Source organism: Otolemur garnettii, unplaced genomic scaffold, assembly GCF_000181295.1.
Source record: "Otolemur garnettii isolate 467f Iridium unplaced genomic scaffold, OtoGar3 scaffold00213, whole genome shotgun sequence".
NCBI classification, from domain to species: Eukaryota; Metazoa; Chordata; class Mammalia; order Primates; family Galagidae; genus Otolemur; species Otolemur garnettii.
Genome location: NW_003852608.1, coordinates 603,771 through 615,982, shown reverse-complemented (window position 1 = coordinate 615,982; position 12,212 = coordinate 603,771). Strand labels below are relative to the sequence as shown.

The following is a 12,212-nucleotide window of genomic DNA, read 5'->3' as shown; positions in this document are numbered from 1 at the left end:
TAGTAAAACAATGACCAAAATATCTCCGAATTTGCTTAAAAAGAAGTAAACAACTTATAGACCCAAGACGTTCAATGAACCTCCAGCAGGATGAATACAAAGAAGATCATTGCTAGGCACATCATGGTCAAAACTGCTGAAATTCAAAACTAAAGCAGTCAGAGAAAACAACATTATATACAAGAGAATAATGATACAGACAGCAGCTGATGTCTCAGCAGAAGCAACAGGGGCCAAAAGTGTTTTGAAGTGCTAAAAGAAAGAACAGCTGTCAACCAGAATTCTGCATCAGTGAAATCTGTCCTTCAAAGATGAAAGTGAAATAAAGTCATTTGCAATGAGCAAAGATTTGTCACCAGCAGGCCTGGCCTACTGTTTTCAAAGAAATCCTTCAAGCTGAAGAGAAGTAACAGAAGATATCAGTCAGATCTATAGGAAGGAATGAAGAACACTGGAAATGGTAAATATTTGGCAATTATAAAATCATAGACAGGCCAGGCATGGTGGCACAGGCTCGTGGTCCTAGCTACTCAGGAGTTTGAGGCTGCAGTGAGCTACGATTATGCCTTGTACCACTGCATAGACCTTTTTTTCTCTTAATCATCTAAATGACACGTTTGTTTTAAGCAAAAATTATAGCACTGTACTGTTGGGTTTATCACATAGCTGTTATATATGTGAAAAATAAAGAAGAGAAAGTAGATGAAACTAGACTGTTGCAAAGTCCTATATTTTATATGACCTTGTATAATATCAATACAAAATAGACTGTAGTAAATGAAATATATATTGCAACCCCTAAAGCTATTAAAAAATATATAGACAAGGTACAGATTAAAAGGCAATAGAAAAATTAAATCAAAATACTAAAAAATATTCAACTAACTTGAAAGAAGGCTGTGAAAGAGGAAAAACCCAAATGAGAAACTTAGTGCAAACATATTAATAATTACAGTAAATGTAAATTGACAGACAAAATGAAAGGCAGAAATGGTTAGACTTGATAAAAAAAGCAAGACCCAGCTATGTGTTGTATGAAATGAAATTTAACATAAAAACACTAGTAGGTTAAGTGAACACATGAAAATAAACCACCCTGTAAATTATAAACATCAAAATCATTTCTATTTGGCTTTGATATGAATAGCTTTTTACATTTACCTTTTCAAAGACATTGACCCGTTTTTAAGTAATGAATTCCATTTATTATACATCAACTAAGATCTATAAAAAGTCAATAAGGGAAAAATTAACTAAAGCCTAGGCAAAGTAGGGTGACTTCTTCCTCTAACCGTTGGGTTTCATTGACCCTTGAGTGGTTTTTCTTTTTAATTACTCATACAGCTCCTTTTCTCCCCCTCCTAATGTTAGTGATGAAACCCCTCAACAGGAAGTTTCCAGGATTTGCTGGTTTCCCTTATCTATACCAAAGCAAAAATGTCAGCCTTTGATCTAGCTACCGGGGAAGGCAATGATGCTCAATCACCCTTATTTCATTTTCTTTTCTATTTCTTCCTTTTTTTTTTTTTTTAAGATAGGATCTTTCTCTGTCACCCAGGTTGGAGTGCAGTGGTCTAATCACACAGCTCACTGAACTCCCGGGCTCAGGCGATCCCCCTCAGCCTCTCTAGTAGCTGGGAGGACAGGCACACACCACCATGCTTGGCTGATTTTTTTATTTTCTGTAGAAACCTGGGTCTTACTATGTTACCCAGGCTGGTCTCGAGCTCCTGGCCTTCAGTGATCCTCCTTGCTGTGGCATCCCCAAATGCTGAGATTAAGGCATGAGCCACCACACTCAGCCTTCCTTTTCATTAATGTTTATTTTGTTTCTTTTATTTACTTTATTAGTGTATATATATATATATTTTTTATTTATTTTTTTTTTTTTTAGTTTATATTTTTCTGTGACCCTCTGAGCTGGAGCCAGACCATTCTCTCCTGATACACCCGTCCCACTTGCCCTACACCGGCTAGGGCACCACATCTTTCCCTCACTTAATCTTCTCACACCTTCGTTGTCACTGTCAGTTTTTCTCTTTCTCCTACAAGAAAATCTTCTGAGTTTAGCTCTTTCTATAGTAGAGATTTTCCAAAATTACAGACTTGTCTGGGTGAGGTGGCGCACACCTGTAATCCTAGCACTCTGGGAGGCTGAGGTAGGTGGACTGCCTGAGTTCACAGGTTCCAGATCAGCCTAAGCAAGAGTTGAGACCTGGTCTCTATAAATAGCCTGGCGTTGTGGTGGGCGCCTGTAGTCCCAGCTACTTTGGAGGCGGAGGCAGAAGAATCGCTTGAGCCCAGGAGTTGGAGGTTGCTGTGAGCTGTGATGCCACAGTACTCTGCCCAGGGTGACACCTTGAGGCTCTGTCTCAAAAAAAAGGAATTTGAGAGAATTTTCTACATTCTTTAAGCAATATTGAAGCTCTGATGCTCCTGCTCTCTCAAAATAAGTGAGACAAGTCAAAGCTGGGGCAGGGCTGGAAAGAACATGACTGTAACAACAAAGAAACCTCACACTAAGCAGGACTACAAAGAATGGTTTTGTGGCATGTGACAAATCTGCTCAACCATATAAGCAAAAAGAGCTTCACCAATTGCCTTCTGGCCATCTGGGCTTTATAAGTAATTGTCTATCCCAACCAACTCCACTTAGATACAGCACCCAATTTTGAACATACCGTGACCTTGGAACACATCTACCTGTGACAACCTTAATATTCCCACCACAGAGAACACCCTATTGTTTATTTCATTATTTTCGACTACATTTTAAGATGCTTTCAAAAGCGAATTCTCTACAAATGCAATCCTCTATTTGAATGTAAAGGCCTTCCCTCACTGTCCCTCTGCACCAAGTTTATTGTAAAGGGTAATGCAGAAGAGAGGCAACATTGAGAGACTACTCGGGCTGCTGCTGACCTCTGAAAACATAAGCCTTTACCAGGAGCTCGTTCAAGGCTTTTCTTTTCAACGTGGCCATTTGTTTTAAAATATGCAGGACAGGCCGGGTGTACTGACTCACACCTGTAACCCTAGCACTCCGGGGGTGGATTGCTTGAGCTCAGGAGTTTGAGACCAGCCTGAACAAGAGCAAGACTCCATCTGTACTAAAAGCAGAAAAATTGGGCTTGGTACCCATAGCTCAGTTGTTAGGGTGCCAGCCACATACACTGAGGCTGGCGGGTATGAAACCAGCCCAGGCCTGCTAAACAACAATGCACTGCAACAACAAAAAATATCTGGGCGTTGTGGGGGGTGCCTGTAGTCCCAGCTACATGGGAGGCTGAAGCAAGAGAATTGCTTTAGCCCAGGAGTTAGACTTTGCTGTGAGCTATGACACCACTGCACTCTATCGAGCGCAACACAGTGAGACTCTGTCTCAACAAAAAACAACAAAAGAAAAATTAGCCAGGTGTTGTGGTGGGCACCTGTAGTTCCAGCTACTTGGGAGGCTGAGGCAGAAGGACTGCTCAAGCCCAAGAGTTTGAGGATGCTGGGAAGTATGACACCAAGGCACTCTACCCAGGGCAGAGTGAGACAGTGAGACTGTCTCAAAAATAAATTAAAGAAAAAAAAAATGCCGGACAGATCATCCAGGCATTCAGTGGCTAGCTAAAAAAAGATAAAAGGTTTCAAAGAAACACTAATGAAATGATTCATTTCAACTTGTCCTGCAGTTTTAAGTAAAGATTTAAGGACCTGCTATGCCTCCTATCAAGAGTAAATATCACACATCCTGTTTATACACACTGGTTTGTTGTCCACAGGTCTTCAAAGAGCTGGTGACAACCCCCTAAATCACGCTGTACCCTACCCCCAACTTCCTGCTCATTGGAGTACTACTATTTTCCTACTTATTTTAAAGAACTACCTCCTTCAACAAAATACTCTGCATTACAATAACTTTTAAAGAAAATACTTTATTATGTCATGAAAAAAGGTATCAATCAACTAGATTCAAACTTGTTTGAAAAAAACAATTGAAACTGTATTAATTAGACAGTATGTGGGCATCTTGTTCCACATGGGAATGAGAAGATGCTATAGGTTCTTTCTCTAAGTATTGCACAGTCTGAAAAAACACCAACAAAATAGGGAAGGGGGGGGAAATCACATGATATTGGGAACCATCTCACATTATGAATAATCTACCAAGAAACATTTAGAAAAGAAAACCCTTTGTTTCTACAGTAGCTTTGAGTTTATAGTTCTTGGAATGACTGTATTCCATTGAAGACATCTCAGTAACAGGAAGCTTCATTTTAGCAATCCCATGTGCAAATATTAATAAAAAAATATATAAAATAATGCAATTTATCTCTTGCCATCACCCCGGCAATCATGACATTTCTGAGAACTGTTTTGCTTGGAAAAGGGTTATGCCGTAAGTTTTGCCTGAAGCTCCATCTCTGCAGCTCGTTTGAGTGCAACATCCACTAGAAGCTGAAATCCACTAAAATCCTGGTTGAGGTCCGGTGGAGTAGGGGGAGGAGTGTTGAAAAGACCACTCTGTGTGTTTGCACCTGGTCCAGATTTACACATGTCCTCAGGGTACGTGAGAGAGGTGTCTGTAAAGTTGCCAGCTGCTATCTGCTGTATGTCTGTGTTTTGTCCCACACCAACCGACTGGCAGAGAGAGAAAGGGACATCTTTCAATGCAGTCACAGTGGTATGGCAGATGACTGATGGACGAGCCAAAATTGATCCTGGGGACGCCGGCTTAGGAGACAGTGGCCTCCCAAGAGTTGGGTTTGGCCCAGCTGTACAGGAATGAAATGGGGTCTCTTCTAGAGCCGGCATGAAGTTTTTGATGCCCATTACTGACTCCACAGAGCTAGTTTCAGAGATCTTGGCCCCACGGCGGGAAATGGTGAACTGATTTGGATCTTTGCCATCCTTTCTCAGCATGTCCGGGAGGAGCCTGCGGCGGGCGTTGATGAACCAGTTACAGACCTGAAATCACATCAGAATGCTTTAACACTTTCCTCATTCACTCAGCCAACAGGGTTGGAGAACATTCTACGGGGTGCCTAACTGATCTGCTCTTTGTAGGAAAGAAGGCATGAAAAGGCTTATCTGGACTTACAAAACTGCTGAAGGTATTTGGGCCCACCAAGAAAGAGAGCTAGCCCTTGTCATAAACCTCCTCCTCTTTTAAAACCAATTTCCTTTTCTGTCTTGTTACCTTTAAACCTTTTCAGGAGGAAGAAAAGGGTATAAAATCTCAAATATTTGAAAATGATTTTAGGGATTTCAGGGAGGGAGAGAAGTTTACCTTTTAACTCTTCCTACTTTAAACCATTACCTACTGGCCCAGCATTTACGTTAATCAACTACAGGAAAACCTTTGCCATATGAAAAGGGCCACTCCTCTTAGTAACTGATTTTCCCCAGTTCAAATGACTGAGTCAATAGACAGAACATGAATTACCTCACTGAAGTCTGTCCTTGTTTAAATATCAAACCAGTTTCCTGGGCAATAGAGTAAGGTTTAACTTCCTTTTAATGTTTGTTGCATAAAGGAAGGCTCTTTTAGGCATTAAAGGAAATGCTACTTGACAGATGACTGTCAAGTGTTTCTGTGTTCTCTAAATAGCCAGTTATTAGCTTTTAGCACTATAAAGTTTACCATAAAGAGAATATTCCTTGTTTTTGAGTGGAGAGCTTAATGACTTGACACAAAGGAATGTTATATGAAGTAACTTGGAAAATAGAAACGTGGGCAAAAACCTCGTGCTCTCACTCCCCTTACCTGTAGTGTGGACAGGTGTGTTTGCTGGGACAGCAAGGCTTTCTCCTGCTCTGAGGGATAGGCATTGTATCGGTGCTCGTACAGCCAATCCCGGAGGATCTGAACAGACTCCTTGGGCAGGTTGCCCCTTCTCCTTCTCTTGCCTGAAACAGCTGAAGAAGAAAGGTCCAGGGGAATGTCCATGCTGTCCTCATCCTCAGTCTCACTGCCGGACGCTGCAACGACACCTAGGAAAGGACAAAGGCCAGCTGTCAATCACCTTTATAAGCAACCACTGCAGAATTCATTTATTCTGACCATTCAGTGTAACTGTGTTTTCTCAACTACTGAGAGTAATACTGAGGGCTGGCCAGCGTAGTCCATCCTGAATCACCAGGGTGTAAGGCCTCAAGAGTAATTGGACTAGCACCACGCAGATTCTCAACCAATTGTCAGATGGCTTTTCTTAGCCACTTTCCTCTAGGATTGAACTTCTCACATTCCTTCTGAATGATGCTCAGAAAAGTCTTTTGTCTGATCTACTGCAGGAGATAAATTGCGCCCAAAGTGAATAACTTGCCACATCGGAAACAGGAAGAGTACTGTGGCAGTTGGAATGTGCATGACAACCTTCTCTTTAAGGTCACTGCTAACTAGGAAAAGCAATCTAACCGGTAACCTCATGCACATTTTAAACGCTGTTCTTCCTCCTTCCTCCACTGAAAGTTTAAAATAAAAGGGAGGATTCACACATTTTTTTCTGCTGAAATAAGGAAAATTGTATGTTGTACTTAACCCAGTTGGTATTCTCAAGGTAAAATACATGTTAAAAATGTCCTGCTAATTCCACGGTCAATTCTTACTCATTATTATGTACATCTACTTTTATTTTATTTTTTTGAGACAGAGTCTTATTTTGTCACCCTCAGTTGAGTGCTGTGGCGTCATAACTCACAGCAACCTCAAACTCTTGGCCTCAAGTGACTGATTCTCTTGCCTGTGCCTCCAAAGCAGCTGGGACTACAGGCACCCGCCCGGCAATTTTTAGAGTCAGGGTCTCACTCTAGGTCAGGCTGGTCTCGAACTGGTGAACTAAGGCAATCTGCCCACACGGACCTCCCAGAGTGCTGGGATTAAGGTCATGAGCCACCGTGCCCAGCCTAGACATCTACTTTTATTGTTTTTATTATTTTTTTAAAATCAAAGAGAAATTTATTATTTATTTATTTTTATTTTTTAGAGACAGAGTCTCACTTTGTCACCCTCAGTAGAGTACTGTGCTGTCACAGCTCACAGCAACCTCCAGCTCTTGGGCTTAGGCAATTTTCTTGCCTCAGCCTCCGGAGTAGCTGGGACTACAGGCACCCACCACAATGCCCGGCTATTTTTTTGTTGCAGTTTGGCAGGGGCCGGGTTCGAACCGGCCACCCTTGGTGTATGGGGCTGGCGCAATACCCACTGGCGCCACCCCTAGACATTTATTTTTAATGGATAGTCTTAGTCATTTTTTACTAAATACAACCACTAAAGCAATTACACAAAAATGTTTTTCTACTACTAATACTTTAGTAAGGTGAAAAAATGCTCGGTACAGAACACATTTAAAATTTTCCATAAATTTCAACTGCACAGTTTAATCTGATCCCCGAATACTACATATCAATAAGCAGAGCTTATTCTTAAATTATTACATGACAAAGACAACGGAATATGCAACGGCCAGAGGAAGCTCTTTTAACTGTAAGTATTTTAATCCTGTGAGAAATTTTAAGAATTCACAAACTATAGAGAATATTTAAATCACAGACACACTGAGTTTAAGAAAAATTCAGACCTGGCCTTTACAGACATTTAAAAGTGATACTGAACTTAAAAAAAAAATAGAAAATGCTCTTAAACTCCACCTTTTAGAAATGAGAACAGGCAACTTAAAATGACTAAAGAAATACATTATCTTTTTTTGAGGACAATTATAAATGAATCACAAACCACAGCATACTTGAAAATACTCATATTTCTACATTAGGGAAATTAACTGAAATAACAAATTTAAAAATTTAAAGATATGCATTTTTAGCTTAAGATTCTACCTTAATTGAGCCAGTTTACCTTAACAGGAAGTAAAAACAGGATATTCCTCATAGTGATAAATCATTCGATGTATTTTTAACAAATTAAGAAAAAAAACCCACTCTTTTTTAATTGACTAAGTTCTGGGTGACACATTTTTAGTTTCAGACTGCAGGGGGCAGAAGGTGCCGGAGAGTGTTCCTGCAGAGAAGGGAGAACCCTCCAAAGAAAAAAATCCAGCAAGTTCTAACAAAGAGGAGGATGACCTTGCAAATTCACTTTAGCTCAAGGCTTAATAAACTGCCACAAATAAACCCCACAAGAATCCTAAGTTTTAACTGCCATGCATTTGAAGTTTCCCTCCCCTGAAGATTCAATGTTTGCTAAGGCTTTTTAAAAGGGTACATTTAAAACTGAAACTAATTCCACTGTTGAGAAGATGAGAAACTTTCAAAACCTCTATTGAAATTGGAGTGAACAACTATTGACAAAAAACCATAATTATAAAGAATTCCTGTTTCACATTGGCTTTGATAATGAAAGAAAATCTAACTTTTAAAATGTGTCAAGTTAATTGAATTACTAAAGCAAAATTGAATAAAGCAATTTGTTTAAATTCTCCAACCTGAAAAGCCAGACATTCTTCTCGAGGCTATGATCCCCTCCCCCACCTTTTTTTAATCTAGAAAAAGTGTGTAAATTTGTTCATTGAACAGTGAATTCCCAACTATAAGTTGGTAATAACAAACGGTTTGAAACAAACAAAAAAACCCCTCGAAGCCTGCCCTTTGATCTGCTCGCCTAGTCTAACAAGAAGCTTGCTCTTTGAGAATAGGTTAGTGACACAAAAGCAGGTTTCAGTTAAGCAACACCGAACTGCAGCGCGACTTTACTCTGTTCTCAGTTGATTTAAATAAAAGAATGCCAGGCCTCTGAACCTCGTAACAAATATTTTCAATATGCGAACAAAAGCTGAAGTAACAGGAAGGTAAGCCTCCAGTTCCTTGGCTCCGCCAGCTGATATTTTATGGCAGTAAAAACCACGTTTGCTGCTGTCAGGACTGTTTTCCTCCTTAAAACTCTCCCTTCTGACTGTGGCTCAACTTGGAAAAACAGAAAGGCTTTTTTCCTCGTTACTCATTTCCTATTGTAACAGAGCTTTTGAAAAGTTTCCCAGTTGAGACTTGTTTCCAAATGTCTTGCTTTGATTACACTTTAAAAAATGTGGTGGGGGGAGGGTGGGGATCGGATCCCAAGTTGCTTTTTCTCCGTGCACACACAGGGAAATGCCGTTTAGAAAGCCACAAGATGGCCCGAGGATCCCGCAGCACTAGGAAGCAATCTTGTTTCTGCACTTTTTTTTCTGAATAGCTCTGTGACACCAAGATGGGGGGTGAGGGGACAGAGAGTGAGTGGATGTGGAGTTGGATTTTTAAAATCTAGACGAGACTAGGAAAGAATCTAGAAAAGACGGAAGGAAAACTTTAAGTACACGATGAGGAAAAAATCAAACCCAACGAGCTTCCTGATCACAGTATCTCTCGGGAGAGACAACAGGAATCAAACTTAACACTTCTGTCACTAAGTCTAAAGTTCGCTTGGTGGCCCCCTGCATAAAGCAATCTTAAGGCAGAGAGAGAAACTCCTGGGGTTTCCCCTTGGAACCGTCTTCCTGCTCGATTTTAAGCTATTTTAGATTTTTTTTTTTTGCACTCTCAACTTTTTATTCAAGAGGACACGCAATGCTCACAAACCAGTCTTACCAAACCCCAAGCTGTGTAATCGATTTGAGAGTGCTGTTGTTTTAAGGAAACGTTGAAAAGACTTTTACAGACTTTTATAAGACAGACGAGAGTCCTTCCACAGCCGACAAGGAAGGCTCTTCCAACTCCCAGGTAGTTTTAGACTGGAGGCGGGTGGATCGCGGGGAGAAGGAGGAGCAAAGCAAGTAGCTTTTGTTCTGGCGAGTTCCCCAGCCCTGGCAGAGACGCGCCCGCGCCCTGCTCTAGTTAGCTCGGCCGGGGGCCCTCCGCGGCTCCGGGCACAAGAAACTAGCAGTGAGGCCGCGAATCCCATTCTCAGGGGCCTGCCCGCCCCCAGACGAGTCACCGGGGAAACCTAAAAAGGGAAAGAAACCCGGGTAACCTCAGTAGTCTTGGCTCCTCCACGCGAGCTCTGAACCAGTCGCAAAGTTTCCTCTCCCAACACGTCACCTTTCATTGTTCCATGAGTCGGCGCTGAGTGGCAGGACCCTGCTCATCTAGCTCTGGGGACCACAGAGGTTCCCACTGATGCGATGGGGGTAGCAGGTCCCAGCCTCTGTCCTGGGCTGGGGAGTTGGGAGGGGAAGGGCGAAGCAGGCTGGAGGTGGAGTGATAGGGGGTACCCGGGAGCGCGGGCGCAGCAGGGGTAGGAGTGGCCTGGGGGCGCTGTACTTGAAAGTGCCCCGGGACGTTGCGGGGACCTGGGGGAAGTAGACCGGGAGGGGCGGGCCTGAGAGGCAGATCAGAGCCGCCCCCTCCAGAGCCGGAACAATGGGGGAAGCCCATCCGCGGGCGAAGGCCAGCACTGCCTTTGGCGCACCAGAATCTCTTCAAAAACAGAACCACCCCACCCCACTCCACTGCAACACCGCTGAGTCCCTAGCGGAACAGAGAGCACGCCTCCCAGTGAGCGTGCAGACCTGCCTGTCAGTCCTAACCAAGGCTCTCGCGGCTTTCGAGAACCGCCCCAGACGCTGGCAAGTTACAAATCCCACGGGGAGGGGGGTCCGGGAGTAGTTCCACTACCAACTACTACCGAGTGACCCGGGTTGGCACGTTTGATTTCACTCTCGCTGGAAAAGCCTGCGGTTAGAGATAAGTCCCGCGTCTCCCAACCTCCCACGGAATCACGTGGAACGCAGGAAGGCAGCGGGAGGAGCCCCGCGGGGCGTGCGGCAGCCCGAGCGCACCCCTCGGTGGGAAGCGCGTTCGCTGGCGGGTCTGAAAGAATGCGGAGTTACCGACGCTGGGCAGCTCGGGGCATGCGCAGTCGCGCCGCCCCGCTTCCCCGGGCGATTAACTTCTGTTTTGAACCACTCCACATAAATCAGAACAGAAAAGCCAACTCCACTCCACCATGGAACACTCGGGGGACCTCCCAGTCTGGGACTCAGAAGTTAACTTCAAAAGGGACTTCACATTCTTTGACCTTTCGGGGTGCTCTGTGTGGTATTTTTTTCCCTCCGTGTATTTTGTTTTTAAACCAGACTGACGTCGTTTTAGTTGTAAGCCTTCCAGGACGCCTCATAGAAACAATGACAGCCTCGCTCTTTGCACTTACAACCAAGCCTGCTTGTCACAGTTGGACACACTTTAACTGCATGCCGCTTTCAGCTGCTGGCCCTGTGTCCAAACTCTTCCTTTTGCCTCAGATTCATCCTGGGAAAACTTTTAGAGACTGAGAATTTTTTAAGGTCTGGCTTTCCAAAACTGTTTCCACTCGAGGGCGATGTGGGGGTCTAGAATCACATTCCTTCGATTGTTTAAACAACATATACCCAAAGAAGAGTGTCCGGGGAGGGCGGGGAGCCGCTCCCTCCCCCAACCCCGGCCCAACTTTAAGACAAAGGCGCAGCAGCTCCGCAGCCGGGATCGCCCGCGATCCCCACCCGGAAAAGCGAGGCGCAGGATGCCCCCGATCCAGACCCCACTCCCCCGCCCTCGAGAAAGAGCGAGAAGCCACGCGGCGGCAGGGCCGAGCGTGGGGTGTCGGCAGAGACAATGAAACTTGGAGGCGCACAAACAAGGCGCTGAGCGTGTTTCTTGACAACGCGCCAGCAGCGTGGAGAGCCTCGCCTCCCCACACCATCCCCTGGTGTTGTGTCTAGAAGGAAAACAGCCACTACCATTTCAGACGCAGCCTCAACAAAGAGAACTACTGCATCTTCAGCCCGAGAGCCCTTGGGCGGAAAAAGTGCACCAAGTCACTCTCGCCGCGAACCCTGCGCCGCCGGGCCAGCACGTTTCCTGGGACTGGCGGCCCCCGGTGCGCACCGCCCGCGGCCGCCTTACCTTTCTTGCTTTTCATTCTGGATCTCCCCTCCCAGCGCGAGGCAGTGCTGGGGGTCTCGAGGGGCCAGTAGCGGGGACACTGGACAAGCGATCGCCTCCTTCTCGGCCGACTCTCCCGTAACTTGTAGGACGTGCTCCAGCCGTTATTGCTAAACAAGGCACTCAGATCCCAGGCGCCCGCTCCTTGGGTGGAATTCAAGTGACACTCGGGCTTCCTCCTGCTGCGATCTTCTGGCAGCCGGCCGGGGGCTCTCCCTTCCCAACTCTCTCCCCTCCCCTCTCTGCTCCTTTGTTCCCCGCTCCTGCTCCGCGCACCTCCGCGCTGTCAGAGTGAGAGAGGCGGGGAGGGAAGG

The 12,212-nt window shown here is 44.6% G+C and overlaps 1 protein-coding gene across 2 annotated transcripts; it reads right to left on the bottom strand.

The window, feature by feature from the left end:
• Positions 1 to 3,907: 3,907 nt before the first annotated feature.
• Positions 3,908 to 12,206, bottom strand: TGIF1 (TGFB induced factor homeobox 1). 2 transcript variants are annotated; one of them, XM_003801618.2, is made up of 3 exons: positions 11,860 to 12,206; positions 5,756 to 5,982; positions 3,908 to 4,956 (listed from the first exon to the last, which is right to left on the bottom strand). In XM_003801618.2, exons 1-3 carry the CDS (start codon positions 11,873 to 11,875, stop codon positions 4,381 to 4,383), a joined length of 819 nt encoding a protein of 272 aa, XP_003801666.1. In that variant the 5' UTR covers positions 11,876 to 12,206; the 3' UTR covers positions 3,908 to 4,380. The 2 variants fall into 2 exon arrangements, with proteins under 2 accessions (XP_003801666.1, XP_023363757.1); XM_023507989.1 differs by lacking the exon at positions 11,860 to 12,206 and adding an exon at positions 10,018 to 10,069.
• Positions 12,207 to 12,212: the final 6 nt, after the last annotated feature.